The sequence below is a fragment of the Pelobates fuscus genome, chromosome 6 (genome assembly GCF_036172605.1).
Source record: "Pelobates fuscus isolate aPelFus1 chromosome 6, aPelFus1.pri, whole genome shotgun sequence".
Lineage (NCBI taxonomy): Eukaryota > Metazoa > Chordata > Amphibia > Anura > Pelobatidae > Pelobates > Pelobates fuscus.
In genome coordinates, this window is record NC_086322.1 from 250,844,890 (window position 1) to 250,864,902 (window position 20,013).

Consider the following 20,013-nt stretch of genomic DNA (forward strand, 5'->3'; position numbering starts at 1 on the left):
ACACCAAAACTGCTTCATTAAGCTAAAGTTGTTCAGGTGACTATAGTGTCCCTTTAAGGGGTTATGATCAACAACAACAAAAAATGAAAACCTACTCTTAGTGAACTAGAGCTAGAAAGGTCAGTAGAGGGGAAGTAAATATATATAAAAAAAAAAAACTCTACATTTTATTAGTATCTCTTTATTCATTGTATTTAAAGTTAGGTAAATAGAGGTATGGCAGCCGTGAGACACTGTGCCATTTTATTTGTGAAGGTCAAATATTGGAAAAGAGAGGAAGGATGTCTAGATAGAATGTGTACTGGCACAAACTAAAAAAGGTAGGTAAGGAGTAGAACACAAACACACTTAATACCTCAGCATGTGGAAATAAACCTCCTGCCTACAATCACCATAGGTTTGGTGAGTGAAGTGATAGGCACATGAATAGATGTTCTAACATGCATTTGTTATAATATATGCTGTACATAAAAAGCAGGAAGAGTACATTGACGGAAAGAGCCTAAATGCCTATAATGATCGACTCTAAGTGGAATTAAACCCAGCTATACTTCGAATAGAGATTGAAAAAAGAGCCCTCTACAACATCCTCACTCCCTAATACATAGTAAAAGCTCCCTCTTGCTAATGGCAAACTACATACAAATAACAGCATACCCTAACTGAATCACTGAACGTCACAAGTTACCTTGGCACCCAGCTGTGCTTACATCATTTTGTCTTTAAGACAAATGGAAATTAATTCTATAAATAACATATTAGTTATGATAGGAAAATTGTCAGTGTCTGTTCATTATGTTTTTTGTTTTTCTTCTTTGTTCTCCTGCCACGTCATTGCAATATTGCTTGTAAGAAATTATGTTATGATACAATATCATATCCCCCCCATACATTCTCACTAACTATTGTATGCAAATCTAGGAGAGACCTCGGACTGACTGCATGGAAACAGCAAGTATCTGCTTTATTTAACTCTTTAAGGACATGACTGAATTGTTGCAATCATAATTTAGTAATGGTCCTGAAGGGATTAAAATGGAAGACTACATCCCTTGTGGAATTTAAATGCTGCAAATTATCTACGTGTGCCTTAAAATGTATATTTCCACAGCGGGTTTTATAAGTAGGACTTCCTTACTGGAACAAATGTGGTTTGTACTTTTTGATAACAAGTCCCAGGCACAATCTGTATCTCAGATTTACATACCTTTCCCTGTTTAACTGGCCACAGACTTTGGGTTTATTTATAGTTTCAAAACATTTTCTATATGTAATGTCACTTTTTTATTTTGCAGGTTGTGGGCTGCTCACTGTAGAAAGATTCAGCTTAAAAAGGGTAAGTTTTAGCTTTCACTTGGCAGACAAGAAATCACAGTGGCATTCAGTAAATGCCAAAAGGCAGATGATTGGTGTTATTTATGTGAAACCCCATTCAGCTATTCCTATAATTCAAGTGAGTGTGTTTTATTAAAGCAGCATAAACTAAAAAACTTACATACGCATACATTTCGTCTAAAAGATAAATGTGAATTACTGTTCTGACTCATGGTAAAAAAAAAATTGCACTGTTAGCAACTGTATGGTTGATTTTCACCTCATAGGGCTAAAGTTAATATTGTTGGATAAACTTACCAGATAATGTAATATTTTTGGATAAACTTTTTAGATTACTTTTAAAACATATATATCTTTTACATAGCTGAAAAGAGACTTGCGTCCATCATGTTCAGCCTTCCTCACGTTTGTTTTTTTGCTGTTGATCCAAAAGAAGGCAAAAAACCCCAGTTTGAAGCACTTCCAATTTTGCAACAAGCTAGGAAAAAAATTCCTTCTTGACCCCAGAATGGCAGTCAGATTTATCCTTGGATCAAGCAGTTATTACCCTACATTAAAAGATTATATCCTTAAATATTCTGTTTTTGTAAGTATGCATCTAGTAGCTGTTTGAACATCTGTATGAACTCTGATAAAACCACTTCTTCAGGCAGAGAATTTCACATCCTTATTGTTCTTACAGTAAAAAAAACCTTTCCTTTGCCTTAGACGAAATCTTCTTTCTTCCAGTCTAAACGCATGACCTCGTGTCCTATGTAAAGTCCGGTTTGTGAAAAGATTTTCACACAATGGTTTGTATTGGCCCCAAACATATTTGTATAATGTTATCATATCCCCTCTCAGGCGACGTTTTTCTAAACTAAATAGGTTTAAATTTGTTAACCTTTTTTTTATAGCTGATATGTTCCATTCCTTTTATTAATTTCGTAACCTGCCTCTGCACTTTTTCTAGTGCCATAATATCCTTCTTTAGCACAGGTGCCCAAAATTGCACAGCATATTCAATATGTGGTCTTACCAGTGATTTATAAAGAGGCACAATTATATTCTCGTCTCGAGAATGAATGCCCTTTTTCATGCATGACAATACCTTACTGGCCTTGGCCACTGCTGATTGACATTGCACATTGTTGCATAGTTTGTTGTCTATAACAATTCCCAAGTCCTTTTCGTGTGTTGTTATCTCTAATTCGCTTCCATTAAGGGTATAAGTTGCTTGTGTATTCTTCACGCCGAAGTGCATAACTTTGCATTTTTCAACATTACATTTCATCTGCCATTTGAGTGCCCAGTCTAAATCCCTCTGCAGCACAGTAATATCTTGTGCACATTGTATTATTTAACAGAGTTTTGTGTCATCTGCAAATACTGAAACATGACTTTCAATGCTTTCTTCAAAATCATTTATAAACATGTTAAATAAAAGGGGTCCCAGAACAGACCCCTGAGGGACACCACTTGCCACCTCTGTCCAGCTTGAAAATGTATCATTAACGACAACTCTTTGTACTCTATTTTTAAGCCAATGTTCTATCCAAGAACAAGCATTTTTATCTAGACCAATTTCCTTGAGTTTGAACACTAATCTATTGTGTGGAACTGTATCAAATGCCTTGGCAAAATCCAAATAGATCACATCCACTGCAACACCCTGATCTATACTTCTACTTACTTCCTCGTAGAACGCAATCAAGTTAGTTTGACATGACCTGTGCTTCATAAAACCATGCTGATTTTTGCTGATAACCATGTTCTTGTCAAGGAATTCTTGAATATTATCCCTTAATAACCTTTCAAATATTTTCCCAGCCACAGAAGTTAAGCTCACAGGTCTATAATTTCCAGGCAAGGATTTGGAACCCTTTTTGAATATAAGAACCACATCTGCCTTCCTCCAATCCTTCCTGAAAGAAAAGAATCTTGAAAGATTAAAAAGAGAGGTTCACTTATTTCTACACTTAGTTCCTTAAGTACTCGTAGATGGATACCGTCAGGCCCTGGAGCTTTGTTTATATTAACTTTCTTTAGTTGCTGCAGCACCTTGTCTTGAGTTAACCAATTACAATTATTCTGCAAGTTTTTAGTAGCAATCATTTGCACATCTAATGACATGGGTTCTTCCTTAATATATACGGAGGAGAAATAGTTATTTAAAATTCCTGCCTTTTCCTGGTCTTCATTAACTAACACCCCCATTTCAGTTTTTAGTGTACCTACACTTTCATTTTTTGGTTTATATATTGATAAAAAATAAATCATTATATCAAAAAATATCAAAATATGTAGTGTTGTCTAAATATACATTTTCAGCTATTGTCAGGGCCAATGCAGGGATTTTTGGATACAAAGGCGAAGATGCATTTTGCTGCCCTCCACCCACATGTGTCTTCACCTGTGTGTTTCTTAATACCCCTTTTGAGTTTCTTACCCCTTTTAGTCCCTTGTGATTTTCTTATCCCCTCTTTTGACTGTCTTATCTGCTTTAGTGTATTTTATTTGTCTTACACCCCCTTTAGTTTATTGAATCCCCCCTTTTGCACCCTTTTGTGTCTTACACCCCTTTTAGTGTACCTTTCTCACCCTTTTGTCTCTTACAACTGACCATTTGAGACTATCCCTTTTTGCATCTCTCGTATCCCCCATATCCTTTGTGTACCTCTCGCTTCCCCCCAGCCCCTTTGTGTGCATCTTTCTTTCCTATCCCCTTTGTGTTTCTCTTACTTCTCCCCTGCCTCTTTGTGTGTCTCTTACCCCACTTGTATACCTACTTGTGTCCTGTTGTATTGAGGCCTTGCGTATTGTGGTAGAGGTTTTCCTTATCCTCGGTCTGCAAGGAATCTGTTCTTCCCACACAATTTTTAGATACACTCATGCTATGCTCATGGCATTAGGATCCTGCAAAGACCACTGAAACTCGGTGTCCTGCAGTGAGTGGTGCAGGTGACGCTATTGCATCATTGCCTCCAACCCTCGGCGTCCCAGTAAACAGGACGCTTAAGTGAAAATAAATATCTCATGTGAAATCAAATGTGGGAAAAGAATTTGCCTGTATATCTTAAGTAAAATCTAACAGGGAAAAATAATTCTGATATTCAAATCTGGCCATTTTATGTTGTAGAACTGCTTTTAACAATGCTTTACCAATAACTAGTAAAAAAAAAAAAATTATATTTATATACAACTTTGCATATTGTAGTGGAATAATATTGTTATACGAGTTTTATATGGCGTGTTATTACATTTGAACATATAGGATATTTATTTGGGGTTTGCAATATTTTTTTAGTAAAATGTAAAGTACAATTTGTCATTGTTAATCACTGACATGTAGAGTGTATTCACTAAACTCCAATTCATAGTGATTCTAAAGTAAGATGACGTGATTGAGTGCAACATAGCTGATCTTTAGAAGAAAATATAAGAAAAAACGCTAGTCACAGCTTGGCTATTGTTACCTAAATTTTGCTATTTCATTTTCAAATTGCTGTTTGGGAAATAAACCTCATGTGTGTTTTAATTTATTTTTAATTTATTCATATATTGATGCATAAGTTGAGATTTTATTTTTACATTATTGAATGTCTGACACTTGCTACAGAAATGATTTAGTTGACCCATAATATATTACTCCAGCATAGAACAGGAAAAGGATTTATAGCACAACTGTTTAATTTTTCTATGTGGCTTAGTCCATCTCATATATACTATAAATACAAACTGGAATCATGAGTTTAATCTCTATGGATGTTGTGGTACTCGCTTGGACAGGTTTTTCATTTGTTTAGTGGATGAGATGCACACACTTATAAATACCGTTTTTGCTTGCCCTTTTGCGACAATTTGTTTTTAACCCAGACTGCAGTAAATGGTGTTGTATGTATTCAATGAAGATACCACATTGATTATTTTCTGTGACTTGAAAAAATTCTGACATCCTCAAAAAATATTTATCATTGCTAGAGATGTGTACATCCGTTTATCTATCTTAATCAATTATACTTTTGTCCCTTTTCTCGTTCTGTATTGACTTGCTTGAAAAATCAGTTAAATCGTTACATGTTAAAACATGCACATATTATTTGAATGAAGATGTTTGTCATTGTGTATATTTTTAGAGGTTAACTTCAATCACCTAAAACTTAATCAAAATGTCAGAAAATGTTGTGGTTCCCAAGTGATAAAGAATATTTGAATACTGACAAAACTTATAGTTTTGCTCTGTTCTCTCCAAAATAAAGCTATACGAGCTAATGTTGATCAGGCTAACTCGTGTACCGGTTACTGATTGTATGTTTCTTGGTCATTGCTAGATAATTCTGCTAATCAAGTTTACAACTACCAGCCCTGTGACCACCCAGATCACCCATGTGACAGCACATGTCCCTGTATTATGACCCAAAACTTCTGTGAAAAGTTCTGTCAGTGTAACCCAGACTGTAAGTAACAGTAGTTATACGGTAACATGTAATTATATGCAATATTTTTATTCTTAATCTCTAAATATGTCTTTTTCATACGCTTTTATTCATGTATGGGTGCTCTTATGCAGAATGTGTTAAATTAAGATTCTTACTATTTCCTTTCATGTTTTCCTCATATGTTCCCCTGTAGGTCAAAACCGATTTCCTGGGTGCAGGTGTAAGACTCAGTGCAACACTAAGCAATGCCCCTGTTACCTGGCTGTGAGAGAGTGTGACCCAGACCTTTGCCTTACTTGTGGGGCATCTGAGCACTGGGACTCCAAGGTTGTGTCATGCAAGAACTGCAGCATTCAGCGAGGTTTGAAGAAAGTGAGTATGTAGATGTAGTATATATTTTGGAACTACTTGAGAACAATTCTTCTTCTTCTCCTCCTCTAATGCCCTGACTGTTATAAGAAAATAAAGCATCACGTAAAAATAAGTTAGCACACGTTATAGGTGATCTTTAAAGCTGTCACCCCCCTCCATCCCCCCAATCTAAAATATGATAGAAACGTTATGAAGTGCTCGGATTGACTGTGTTGGAATTTCACTAAAATTCCAACTTGGTCAAAAGATATACAGAGACAAAGAACGGACTACTTTGTCTCAGTGTTTCTCCTAAGCCAGACACTGCTTGACACTGGATGGTGCTACCGCCATCAAGCTTAATCAGTTACTTTCCCTAGGCTATGCGCAAGAGTACAGCAGTGACGTTAGCTCCAGGCACCAGAAGGGAGCAGAAGAGGATCTGTTTTAAAGTTCTGTTATCGCATTGTGTCATATTTTATTTGGAAACTCTTATCTCTTGTTCTGTTAATTGCATGCTAGTTAATTGCAGCTGCCTCCTGTGTTAGATTAAAGTTCAATTAACAAAGAGAGAGAGAAGTAGGAAAGATTAGAAATAAAGAAAAACCTAGAAATTTAAATACTGCTCTGAAACTGGAGCACAGGGATACCATAAAAAACCCTCTAAAACACATTACTGTAAAAGATACATCAGGTAAAAACCTAATGTGAAACTTTGATCTAGTAGATAAATAGTACTTATCAATAAAAACTATCAATTATACATGACAATAGAAAATATGTCTAAATATATCAACAATCTAAATGCAGCAAAAGGTACATGCCTATGAAGCTCAGTCAAACAAATTCTAATATCTTTAATCCCACAGTATAAAATAAAGTAAATATATAAACAAATGTGTCTATAAAACACTTATTTTAAAAGTATCCGTGTGAAGCAGCAGTCTGTCGATCAAAATGTAGCAACTGTGATGGTGGGTGATAGGTGTAAGAACACATGAGCCGTTCACAGAAATCGCTTAATTTTGTAGTACTTTTTAAATAGGAATTGACAATAGTAGAATTAAAGCTGATTGAGCTATTTAGGCTTGAATCTTTTGTTACATTTAGATTTTTCATTTATTTAGACATGTTTTTTTATTTTCATTTATAATTGCATTCTAAGCTTTTATTAATAAGTACTACTATCTACTACCCCTGCTTTTTTTTTTAATTTCAAAGCTGGAAATAAGTCACTTTACTTCTAAAGTAAATAGACCGTACTATTTGAAAATGAAACCATTAAGCTCAAAGTAATGTAACACCTGTACATACAGGCCTCAAGGTTACATATTTAGACTGGAAGAAAGTAGATTTAGTCTAAGGCAAAGGACAAGGGTTTTTACAATAAGAACAGTAAGGACGTGGAAATATCTGCCTGAACATGTGGTTTTATCAGTATCTGTACAGATGTTTAAACATCAACTGGAAAAAAAAAAAAATCTGATTTTTAATTTGTGGGGTAACAGCTTCTTGATCCACTGAAAAATCTGACTGCCATTCTGAGGTCGAGAGGATTTTCCCTAACTTTTTGCAAAATTGGAAAGCACCTCAAAGTGTTTTGTGTTTTTTTTTGCCTTCTTTTGTATCGGCAGCATGTACAGATGTGGAAAGGGCTGAACTTGTACGCATGTCTCTTTTCTGTCTGTGTAACTATGTGCCTCATAAACAGCATGGAATTAAGCAGTGACACTGCAGGAGCCTGGACTATACAACCGCATCATTAAACTAAACTTTGTTGTCTGTGGTATGTAAGGTCAGAAACTAAATTCACACCATTTTCCTGTTGATCTTCATATTTTCGATTCACATAGAAATGTGTGTCAATGAGCGTTAGATTTATACCTAATGTGATTGCATGTGCATCGGTCAAAATAAAGTCTTGGTAATAAATCCACAATTTTTACATGGTATTCTGAAAATGAAAGACTACTGTCTAATTTTGAAAACCTTAAAGGAACACTAAAGCATTAGGATGGAAATCTTTATTTCTAACGTTATAGTGTCCTGCTCACTGTTTAGCCATTTGCTTTCTATTATAACCGGAAAGAAAGAATTGAATGCGATCTCTCTTGTTTATCTTCAGCACTTGCTCTTGGCTCCATCAGATGTTGCTGGCTGGGGAACCTTCATTAAAGAGTCTGTCCAGAAGAATGAATTTATCTCCGAGTATTGTGGAGAGGTCAGTATTTTTTCTTATTTGTTTATTATCCCTAAAAATGTTAGATTTCTCAACATGCCATATAATGCTGTGGAATGAATATTTCACTTATGACAACTCTGGACAGATCTTTTCTACTTAATTTGCAAACAGCAAAATAAGCCCTGGATTTAATAACCATTCCAAGTAATTCAATACTGTTAGAAAACTATACTAGAGAGTAGGGTGAGTGCTCTAAGTTTAACTATAAATATGTAGAGGAACAGGCTGCATAAACTAATAGTAATGGATACCCTCAACCCATTACTGATGAACAGAGAATAAAACAATACAAAACACAAATACAGGTTGCTCCAAATGTAAAGTCCAATAAGTCTACAAATGCTTGTGGTTTTCCTTGCTGGTAACCATCCAGACTTCAGATAATATGGGTATATATAATAAAACAGAGAATAACTGGTGATAGTGCAGTGTGTCTAGTGCTAGGTACAGGACCCTCAACAGAAACATATATGATATAGCACTCACATTTGATAGAGCTATAAACCAACTCTGAGTAAAACCGCATGCAGTGGTACAATTCCCACTGATGGATATGTAGCTCTAGGGGCCAATCTCTCAGCATACAGATGAATATATAAAAAGCTGACAATAGTGCTCACTGTGATAAATGCAGTAGTAAGTAAATATATAAGAATAGTCAACTCACATTTAATAGAGCAGAAACATTACTCAAATATTAGTGTCTGGGTGGTATAATCCCCAGCAGGGATATAGTGTGGGGTAGATTCTTCAAGGTATTTGTATCGGTAAGTACTTTACAACATTGATGTGCCAAGAACAATAACAAAATTAGAAAGAACTTAAAAGCATAAAAAGTGTAATAAATGGTCAGGCACATAAAATAAGTGAATGCAAAATATACTTTAATGCTAAAAACAAAATGTTAAAACTCTGTTGGGGCTGATCAGTGAGTTGTCGCTGATGCCCATCTAGGCAGAGTGAACAAAGGGTCCACATCTGGGTCACATTTAACTTAAGGAGAACCTAAGCAACTACATTTAAGCTAAAACAAGAGCTATAAGAACACTGAAAATAGACAAACACCTAATAGCTTGCCCTTTAGTTAGTTCTACGCTCATGTTTCATAAAGGTTTTTGCTCACATGTGAAATTTTAGACACAATTTTACCCTGTCGCTTATCTGTCTGATCTTATCCAGATTTTTATCCAGTGTAGATCTGAAATGCTGACAGGATCTGACACAAGAGATTTACAGGCTTCATGGGATACTCTAAGCACCAAAACAAATTATAGGGATCCTATAGTGCCAGGAAACTCCTGGCACTATAGGTTTAATAGGTTTCCCCCTCCCTCGCTCCCTCCCCCCCCCCTCTTGCGGGGCCCCTTCAGTTACTTACCTGAATCCAGTGCTGACGTCAATTGGCGGGGGAGACCTTATGCACATGCGCTGCAATGGCCATGTGCGCATTAGACCTCCCTATAAATTCCTATGGGGAAAATGTGACCCTGGAGGTCCTTATGCAGAGTGTGAGGATATCCAGCATCAGATGACAGATCAAAGGTCCACTTGGATTCTGAAAGCGCTCCCTGTGGCTGTTTGGTACACAGCCACTGAGGGCAGACTAAGTGCTGCAATGTAAACATTGCTGTTCTCTGGAACGGCAATGTTTTACATTGCAGCACTACGTGCAAAAGGGACGCAGCACCCAGACTACTTCAAAGAGCGGAAGTGGCCTGGGTGCTGACAGTGTCCCTTTAAGAGTAATGAAGCAGTTTAATGTGTAGAGATCTGCAGTCTGCAGTGATCAATTATCTGCCATTTAGAAGTAAAATCGCGAGACTACAGGGGCCTGATCTATATACCTACACACATGTAAGCTAAGGTTGTTTTAGTGCTTTGTAGTGTCCATTTAATCTCCCTCAAGCCCAGTTTGTCGGAACCAATGCTGATTTGTCTGACATGAGCAGTTAAAGCAGTTCAGAATTCTCACATGCTTTAAATTAAGGTTCCACGCCAGGGGAGGAACTAGAAACTGCAGGACCCAGGATCAATAATCGGTGAAGGGTCCCGCTCCTGTTCACGTCCCCTCTCCTTGTATGTGTGGTTGTGGCGGAGTTTGATTATATGGCAGTTTGCCAAGAGTGACTGTGTGTCGGGTTTGGCTGAGTGTGATTGTGAGATTTTGTTTTTTATTATTAACCCTCCTCCCTTACCTTTATGCACATAGAAACATAGAATGTGGCGGCAGATAAGAACGATTCGGCCCATCTAGTCTACCCAATTTTTAAAAAATACTTTCATTAGTCCTTAGCCTTATCTTATAGTTAGGATAGCCTTATGCATATCCCATGCATGCTTAAACCCCTTTACTGTGTTAACCTCTACCACTTCAGCTGGAAGGCTATTCCATGCATCCACTACCTTCTCAGTAAAGTAATACTTTCTGATATTATTTTTAAACCTTTGCCCTTTTAATTTAAGACACTGTCCTCTTGTTGTGGTAGTTTTTCTTCTTTTAAATATAGTCTCCTCCTTTACTTTGTTGATTCCCTTTATGTATTTAAATGTTTCTATCATATCCCCCCTGTCTCGTCTTTCCTCCAAGCTATACATGTTAAGTTCCTTTAACCTTTCCTGGTAAGTTTTATCCTGCAATCCATGAACCAGTTTAGTAGCCCTTCTCTGAACTCTCTCTAAGGTATCAATATCCTTCTGGAGGTACGGTCTCCAGTACTGCGTACAATACTCCATGTGAGGTCTCACCAGTGTTCTGTACAATGGCATGAGCACTTCCCTCTTTCTACTGCTAATACCTCTCCCTATACAACCAAGCATTATGCTAGCATTTCCTGCTGCTTTTTTATGTTGTCTGCCTACCTTTGTTATCAGAAATAATCACCCCTAAATCCCTTTCCTCAGATGTTGAGGTTAGGACTCTATCAAATATTCTGTACTCTGCCCTTGGGTTTTTACATCCAAGATGCATTATCTTGCACTTATCCACATTAAATGTCAGTTGCCACAACTCTGACCATTTTTCTAGTTTACCTAAATCATTTGCCATTTGGCTTATCCCTCCTGGAACATCAACCCTGTTACATATTTTAGTATCATCAGCAAAAAGACATACCTTATCATCAAGACCTTCTGCAAAATCACTAATAAAAACATTAAAGAGAATGGGTCCAAGTACAGATCCCTGAGGTACCCCACTGGTGACAAGCCCATGCTTCGAATATACTCCATTGACTACAACCCTCTGTTGCCTGTCACTCAGCAACTGCCTTACGCATTCAACAATATTGGAATCCAAACTTAAAGATTGCAGTTTATTGATAAGCATTCCATGTGCAACAGTGTCAAAAGCCTTACTGAAATCTAGGTAAGCAATGTCTACTGCACCACCCTGATCTATTATTTTAGTTACCCAATCAAAAAAAATCAATAAGATTAGTTTGGCATGATCTCCCTGAAGTAAACCCATGTTGTCTCTGATCTTGAAATCCATGTGTTTTTAGATGTTCAACAATCCTATCCTTTAACATGGTTTCCATTACTTTCCCCACTACTGAAGTAAGGCTTACTGGCCTATAGTTGCCCAACTCCTCCCTACTACCTTTCTTGTGAATGGGCACAACATTCGCTAACTTCCAATCTTCTGGGACTACCCCTGTTAACAATGATTGGTTAAACAAATCTGTTAATGGTTTTGCTAGTACACCACTAAGCTCTTTTAATAACTCTGGGTGTATTCCATCAGGTCCCATTGACTTATTTGTCTTTACTTTTGACAGTTGAAATAGAACCTCTTCCTCTGTAAACTCGCATGTAACAAATGACTTATTTGTCCTTTTTCCTAACTGAGGCCCCTTTCCTTCATTTTCATCTGTAAATACTGAACAAAAATATTCATTGAGGCAGTCAGCTAGACCTTTATCATCTTCTACTTACCTTCCATCTTTTGTTTTTAATCTAACTAATCCTTGTTTTACTTTCCTTTCTTCATTTACCGTATGTATCTAAAAAATGTTTTGTCCCCTTTTTTTTTTACTGACTGTGCTATTTTCTCTTGTGTGTGTGATTTGGAAGCCTAATCTTATAGATCATTCTGTCTTCCGCACTCTGTTTTTTTTTATAATTACTAAATGCTAACTTTTTGTATTTTACTATTTTGGCCACATCTGCGGAGTACCACAGTGGTTTCTTCAATTTTTTGCTTTTACTGACCAGCCTAATGCAATTTTCTGTTGCCTTCAGCAGTGCAACGTTTAAATAATTCCATTTCTCTTGGACTCCATTTAAATTGCTCCAGTCTGATAATGACTCCTTTACACATATTCTAATTTTAGAAAAGTTTGTTTTTCTAGAGTCTAAAACTTTTGATTTTGTGTGGTGTGACTCAGTCACTGTTCCTATATTAAACCACACTGACTGATGATCACTGGATCCTAAACTTTCACCTACGGTAATATCTGATACCAAATCTCAGTTTGTTAACACTAAATCTAGTATGGCCTCCTTACAAGTTGGCTCCTCAATGACTTGTTTTAGAGACAATCCCAGTAGGGAGTTTAGAATATGTGTGCTCCTTGCATTTGGTTTTGGTTTTCCAATTCACATCAGGAAGATTAAAGTCACCCATGATGATAACTTCCCCCTTTATTGTCATTTTAGCTATTTCCCCAACTAGTAGATTATCTAACTCTTCTATTTGTCCTGGGGGGCCTATAAATCACACCTACACGAGTTACTGTGTGATTACCAAATTCTCACGTAACCCAAACAGACTCTATGTTCGCCTCACTAACTTTTAGTAGGCTAGATTTTATGCTACCCTTCACATACCGGGCCCTTTCTTACCTTCCCTGTCTTTTCTATATAAAGAGTACCCTGGTATTGCTATGTCCCAGTCATTTTTCTCATTATACCATGTCTCAGTAAAAGCGACTAAATCTACATTATCAGTTGCCATCACAGCCACAAGCTCATGGATCGTATTCCCTAAGCTGTGAGCATTTGTAGTCATGACTCTAAACTTATAATTTTTTTTTTTTTTTTTAATTCTTTATTTTTATTGTGCAGGTGATTACACAGTAGTTTCAAAACGCCACAACAGCGTACATATTTATAAACATTCAGTACATTGGCAAGAAAAAGTATGCACATTTTAAAGTTATGAACAAGTCTAGTTTTCTATAGTGTGTCAAAGTTAAAGTGGTTGGATGTCGTGTTTAAAGAGTTATACTATCATTGAGCCATAAGTAGTTACACGTACTGTATACTTAGAGAGCTCCATAATAGCTTTGTAGTGTATGTTAGGATTTTGCGTAGCTTGAACATCGTGGGCAACCAAGGTGTGTTACCTAGTTACATGTGCTTGGGTCTCGATATTCGTATAGTGATACTACGGCGTATAAGGTATAAGTCGTGGGTTACCCGTCATGGTTAGCCTGGGTGCCGCTCGTTAGTAGTGTAATATGGAGCTCATGGTGCCCTATGGTAAGATTTAGTGTACGTCGGAGAGTATGCAGGCAGAAAACAGTGAATGATAAGCTACATACTCTAGAGATCCTGCCGAAAAGTCGTTAGCCCTGGAATGGGGTTGATGGGCAGGATTATGTTATATGTAGGCTTGAACAATGCCTCTGCATTGCGTTATGTTAGTCTGGTTACGTCAGGGAGGTAGAGTTATATGTAACAGCCTACAAGCTTAGGCTGATGCTTTAGTCGCTAGGAGGCGATACAGAGTGGGAACCCGGGCTTGGGGATCTATATTATTGGTGCACCGTATCTGTAAAGGTATGGTGCGTCGCCCTATGGTCTAAGGGGAGTGCCGTGAGCGTAATGTCAGTTCCTGGTCGAGGGTGACCTAGTGGTGGTCAGACCTATAACATAAAGTAGAATAAAAAGTAAAGTCAGACCTATAACATAAGGTAGAATAAAAAGTAAAGTAAAAATAAGAGTTGAACTGCATCTGATGTGAGTTCGTATTATTGCAGCAGGAGGGAGGTGTGGGGTTCCCCACAAAGTCCAACAGCTGGAGATCAGGTAGTGGCTGCCCTGTAGGCCTCTGCCGAAGGTCCTCGCGGTACAAATGGGACTGTGCCGGCCGGGTCCCAGACATGAGTCGCGGTCACTGTCCTTTGCTCTCTGCCGGTTAGGGAGTCTCGCGGGAGACCCAGAGTCTCTAAGATGGCCGCTGCCTCATCAAAGTTCTGGACAAGGTGGGAGGTGGTACAGTGGAGGACAGCTAAGGTAAGCGATCCTTTCCACCTGTAGGTTATGCCTCGTTCCCTAAGGAGGATTGTAAATGGCTGGAGTGTTTTTCGCCATGCCAAGGTGCTCCCTGATAAGTCCATGAAAAAAGATAGTGTTAGGCTCTCAAAGTTGTTAGGGGGTTTTTCCCCTGAGGGCTCCCAGAATTGCAGCATTGTCTTGTCCTGATTGGAATCGGACGATCAGATCCCGCGGGGCTGTAGCCGGTGCCTTTGTTGGTTTCGGGATCCGGTATAGATCCACTGGTGTCACCACGTTCGCCTGTTTAGAGGGAAGAATTGCAGCAATTAGCCGTCTTATGAGGTGCGGTAGCTCCGCGTCGGGGACCGATTCTGCTACACCCCTGATCTTCAGGTTCATGTTACGCCTGGAATCCTCCAGTGCTGCAAACCGGTGCTCTGTCGCGGTTTGTTGTCTCTGCAGCTTGTGAACCTCTTGTTGCAGTTGGATAATGTGTGCCTTCGCATCGTGTGAGTCACTTTCCACTGTGCTTATTCGGCCAGTCAGCCCCTGTAAATCTTTACGGAACGTTGCCATATCTGATTGGATATCTTTCCGCAGGCCCGCCAGCAGTTCCTGCATGTCGGCCTTGGTGACCGGTGTTGGGTCCTGTTTCAGGGTTGCAGGTGTCGGGTTCCGGTTCGGTTCACGAGGAGCAGGTGGGTGGAGGTCCACGGGTTCCAAACTTTGGTCGTCCGAGAAGTCGGAACTTTCTCCCATATAGGCGGCCATCTTAGGCATCGAGGCGCCATGTGCCTGCTGCCATAGGTCACCGATGCTGGTACCTGGTTTCGGCTTGTCTGGCCTCTGTTTTTTTATTTTTCGCCCCATGCCTATGTGTGTTGCCGGGGGGTCCGGTTAGGGTCGATTTGATTGGGGCAGGGGTCGGTAAAAGTTCGATTAATAGGCCTCTGGCTACCTAAACTTATCATTTTTTAACACACTTACTACAGGCACCTTCTGCCCTTGTTTTGGGGGGCAATTGGATTGATGTTTTATCACCCTTTTGCCCGCCCCTCCTAGTTTAAATACATCCTAGCAAAACCTGTGAACTGCTCACTGAGAACATTTGTTTTTTGAACATCTTTTTTGTACAGTTTTTTTCCATTCCAAACAGAGCTACCATGAGAAATGAAGCCAAATCCATGTTCCCGACACCATTCACCAAGCCACAAGTTAAAGTCCCTAATACGCATCCACCTGTCGTTCTGAGTGTTATGCACAGGCAGAACTTCAGAGAATGGCAGTGTGGAAGCAACCTGCCGTATATCATTGGCAAAAACACTAAAAACGTCCTTTACCTCTGAAACCTCATTGCAAGCCAGGTTATTTGTCCCTAGATGTATAAGTACATCCAATACCCCTTCCTGTTTTGCTCGCTTAACAATATTACAAATATGTCTCCTGTCTCCGTGAGCATTAGCTCCGGGAAGACATCTCACTAGACCACCATTGTCCATCTCCACAACTATTATGATAGAATCCCCCAACTATTATGATAGAATCTCTGGTTTATAAGGAGGCAATTGTCCCTCTTTTAAAAGTTATCAGTTGTGGACCACTTAGTAACTAGAGAAGAGATGGGCAATATTTAATTTTTTATTCAAAACATATTTTTTTCAGCTAATTTCTCAAGATGAAGCTGACCGGAGAGGAAAAGTTTATGACAAATACATGTCCAGCTTTCTATTCAATCTCAACAATGGTAAGTTAGATACTTATGTATAGATATATTTGCAATCTATGCTGTTATTCAGTCTCTGAGGGGCAGAGAGCAGCATTCAGCAGACTCTAGGTAAGAAGTTGTCTGACAGTTAGTCCTCCCATTGTACAGCTCTGCGGAATCTGGTGGAGCATTATAAATCCTGAGAGTGTGTGTGTTTTTTTTTTTTTTCTTCTTCTTAGTGTGCATTTAGTAGTGATACGAGCACTCGGCTGTAGTCTGTGGTAGTTTTTCCTCTTTTAAATATAGTCTCCTCCTTTACTGTATTAATTCCCTTTATGTATTTAAATGTTTCTATCATATCCCCTGAAGCTAAGGTCCCCAGTACAATACTCCAAGTGAGGTCTCACCAGTGTTCTGTACAATGGCATAAACACTTCTCCCTTTCTACTGCTAATACCTCTCCCTATACAACCAAGCATTCTGCTAGCATTTCCTGCTGCTCTATTACATTATCTGCCTACCTTTAAGTCATCAGAAATAATTACTCCTAAATCCCTTTCCTCAGATGTTGAGGTTAGTAGGATATCAAATATTCTATACTCTGCCCTTGGGTGTTTACACTCAAGAAGCATTATCTTGCACTTATCCACGTTAAATGTTAGTTGCCACAGCTCTAAACATTTTTCTGATTTACCTAAATAATTTGCCATTTGGCTTATCCCTCCTGGAACCCTGTTACATATCTTAGTATCATTAACAAAAAAGACATACCTTATCATCAAGACCTTCTGCAATATCACTAATAAAAATATTAAAGAGAATTGGTACAGATTCCTGAGGTATCCCACTGGTAACTAGACCTTGCTTCGAATATACTCAATTGAGTACAACCCTGCCTGTCATTCAGCCACTGCTTAACCCATTCAACAATATTGGAATCCATACTTAAAGATTGTAGTTTATTGATGTGCCTTCTATGTGGAACAGTGTCAAAAGTCTTACTGAAATCTAGGTAAGCAATGTGTACTGCACAGCCCTTATCTATTATTTTAGTTACCCAATCAAAAAAAATCTATACGATTAGTTTGGCATGATCTCCCTGAAGTAAACCCATGTTGTCTCTGATCTTGAAATCCATGTGATTTTAGATGTTCAACAATCCTATAATTTAACATGGTTTCCATCACTTTCCCCACTACTGAAGTAAGGCTTACTGGCCTATAGTTTCCCGACTCCTCCCTACTACCTTTCTTGTGAATGGGTACAACATTCGCTGAATTCCAATCTTCTGGGACTACTCTTGTTAACAATGATTGGTTAAATAAATCCATAAATGGTTTTGTTAGTACACCACTAAGTTATTTTAATAACTGTGGGTGTATCCCATCAGGCTCCATCAACTTATTTGCCTTTACTTTTGAAAGTTGAAATAGAACCTCGTCCTCTGTAAACTCACATGTAACAAATTACTAATTTGTCCTTTTTCTTAACTGAAGTCCCTCTCCTTCCTTTTCAGCTGTAAATAGTACAAAAGTAGTAATTGAGGCAGTCAGCTAGACCTTTATCCTCTTCTACATACCTTCCTTCTTTTCTTTTTAATCTAACTTAATCATTGTTTTACTTTCCTATTCTCATTTATGTATCTAAAATGGTTTATCCCCCTTTTTACTGACTGTGTTATTCTCTCTTCTGTGTTATTTGGGGGCTCATAACTTGATTTGCCTCTTTCTGCCTAATCTTATAGATCTGTCTGTCTTCCTCACTCAGTTTTTTTTTTTTTTTTTTTTTTAAATATAATTACTAAATGCTAACTTTGTGTTTGTTTACTATTGTGGCCACTTCTGCTGAGTACCACAGTGGTTTCTTAATCTTTCTGCTCTTCCTAACAAGCCTAATGGAATTTTCTGTTGATTCCAGTAGTGCAACTCTTAAATAATCCCATTTCTCCTGGACTCCATTTAAACTGATAAGGACTTCTTTACGCATATTCTAATTTTAGAAAAGTCTAAAACTTTTGTTTTCGTGTGGTGTGACGGTCACTTCTCTTATATTAAACCACACTGACTGGTAATCACTAGATCCTAAACTTTCACCTACAGTAATATCTGATACTAAATCTCCATTTGTTAACACTAAATCTAGTATTAACTCTTTACGAGTTGGTTCCTCGGCGACTTGTTTCAGAAATAATCCCAGCAGGGAGTTTAGAATATGTGTGCTCCTGGCACAAGCCGCTGTTTTAGTTTTCCAGTTCACATCCGGAAGAATAAAGTCACCCATGAAAATAACTTCACCCTTCACTGTCATTTTAGCTATTTCCTCAACTAGTAGATTATCTAACTCTTCTATTTGTCCAGGGGGCAAGTAAATCACACCTACATGAGTTACTGTGTGATTTCCAAATTGTAACGTAACCCAAACTGACTTTATGTTCGCCTCACTAACTTTTATTAGGTTTGATTTTATGATAACCTTCACATGCAGTGCCACCCTCCCTCCTTTCTTGCCTTATCTGTCTTTTCTATGTAAAGAGTACCCTAGTATTGCTATATCTCATTTTTCTCATTATACCATGTCTCCGTAACAGCCACTAAATCTACATTCTCAGTTTCCATTATTGCCATAAGGTCAAGGATGTTATTCCCTAAACTGTGAGCATTTGTAGACATGACTCTAAGCTTATCATTTTTTAACACTCTTGCTGGTTTGATGTTTTATCAATCTTCCCCCCCCCCTCCTAGTTTAAATACTTCCTAGCAAACCCTCTGAACTGCTTGCTAAGAACATTTGCTCCATATTGAGAAAGATGCAAACCATCTTTTTTTTGTACAGTTCATTTCTATTCCAAATAGAGCTACCATGAGAACCAAAGCAAAATCCTTGCTCCCGACACCATTCACCAAGCCACACGTTAAAGTCCTTGGTAAGAACACAAAACACTTCCTTTACCTCTGAAACCGCATTACAAGCCAAATAATTTGTCCCTAGATGGATTAGTACATCCAATTCCCCTTTCTGCTTTGCTTGCTAAACAATATTAAAAATACGTCTCCTGTCAATAGCTCCTGGAAGACATCTCACAAAGCCACTATTGTCCAACTCCACATATCTTAAGATAGAATCCCCCAACAACTGCCTCACCTTGTTCTTTTGTCATTGGCTGCACTCTTGCACACCTTAGGCATAGAGGATAGTGGTTCCACAAACTAGATGCCTAAACCTGTCTCCGTAACACCACTACAATCTGAAAGTGCAGAAAATGAATTATGTAAAGACTGTGCAGTATGCCTTTTATCTACATCTCTTAGTCTGTCTAGATGAACTTTGGTCCAATCCAATGCTTCTCACAGAGAAGCATTGAGAACCTGCTGACCACCCTAATCCAAACAATTGCTTCTCTTAGAGATGCTTTGAATCTACTGTTTCTCTGAGAAATATTGCAAGTGTTTAGCTTTGATGTCACTGAATGTGAAGATTTTCAATAATTGAGAAAGTGTCTCTAATAGATGTCACTCTCAACAGACACTAGAGGCATAGTTATGTCTATTTCTCTGAAACATTAAGATAAAGTGGTATTGGTGCTTGGAGTGTAAACTTTAATATATAGTGAATTTGAAACCAGCATTGTATTTTTATTCAAGTATTCAAGTATAATCACTGTCATATTAATATTGTAAATATTTTCCAAGAATTGACCTTAAGGGTTAATTACTTGACAGTGAATTGGGATGAATGTATTAACA

General features: G+C 38.1%; 1 protein-coding gene across 1 annotated transcript in view; it reads left to right on the plus strand.

The window, feature by feature from the left end:
* Nucleotides 1–20,013, plus strand: part of EZH1 (enhancer of zeste 1 polycomb repressive complex 2 subunit) — a 165,718-nt gene that overhangs the window by 140,904 nt on the left and 4,801 nt on the right. Inside the window, exons 16-20 of the mRNA XM_063458931.1 lie at nucleotides 1,296–1,336; nucleotides 5,646–5,771; nucleotides 5,947–6,125; nucleotides 8,230–8,325; nucleotides 16,228–16,309. Of these exons, the coding sequence (XP_063315001.1) occupies nucleotides 1,296–1,336; nucleotides 5,646–5,771; nucleotides 5,947–6,125; nucleotides 8,230–8,325; nucleotides 16,228–16,309 (524 nt within the window). The remainder of the gene's footprint in view (nucleotides 1–1,295; nucleotides 1,337–5,645; nucleotides 5,772–5,946; nucleotides 6,126–8,229; nucleotides 8,326–16,227; nucleotides 16,310–20,013) is intronic.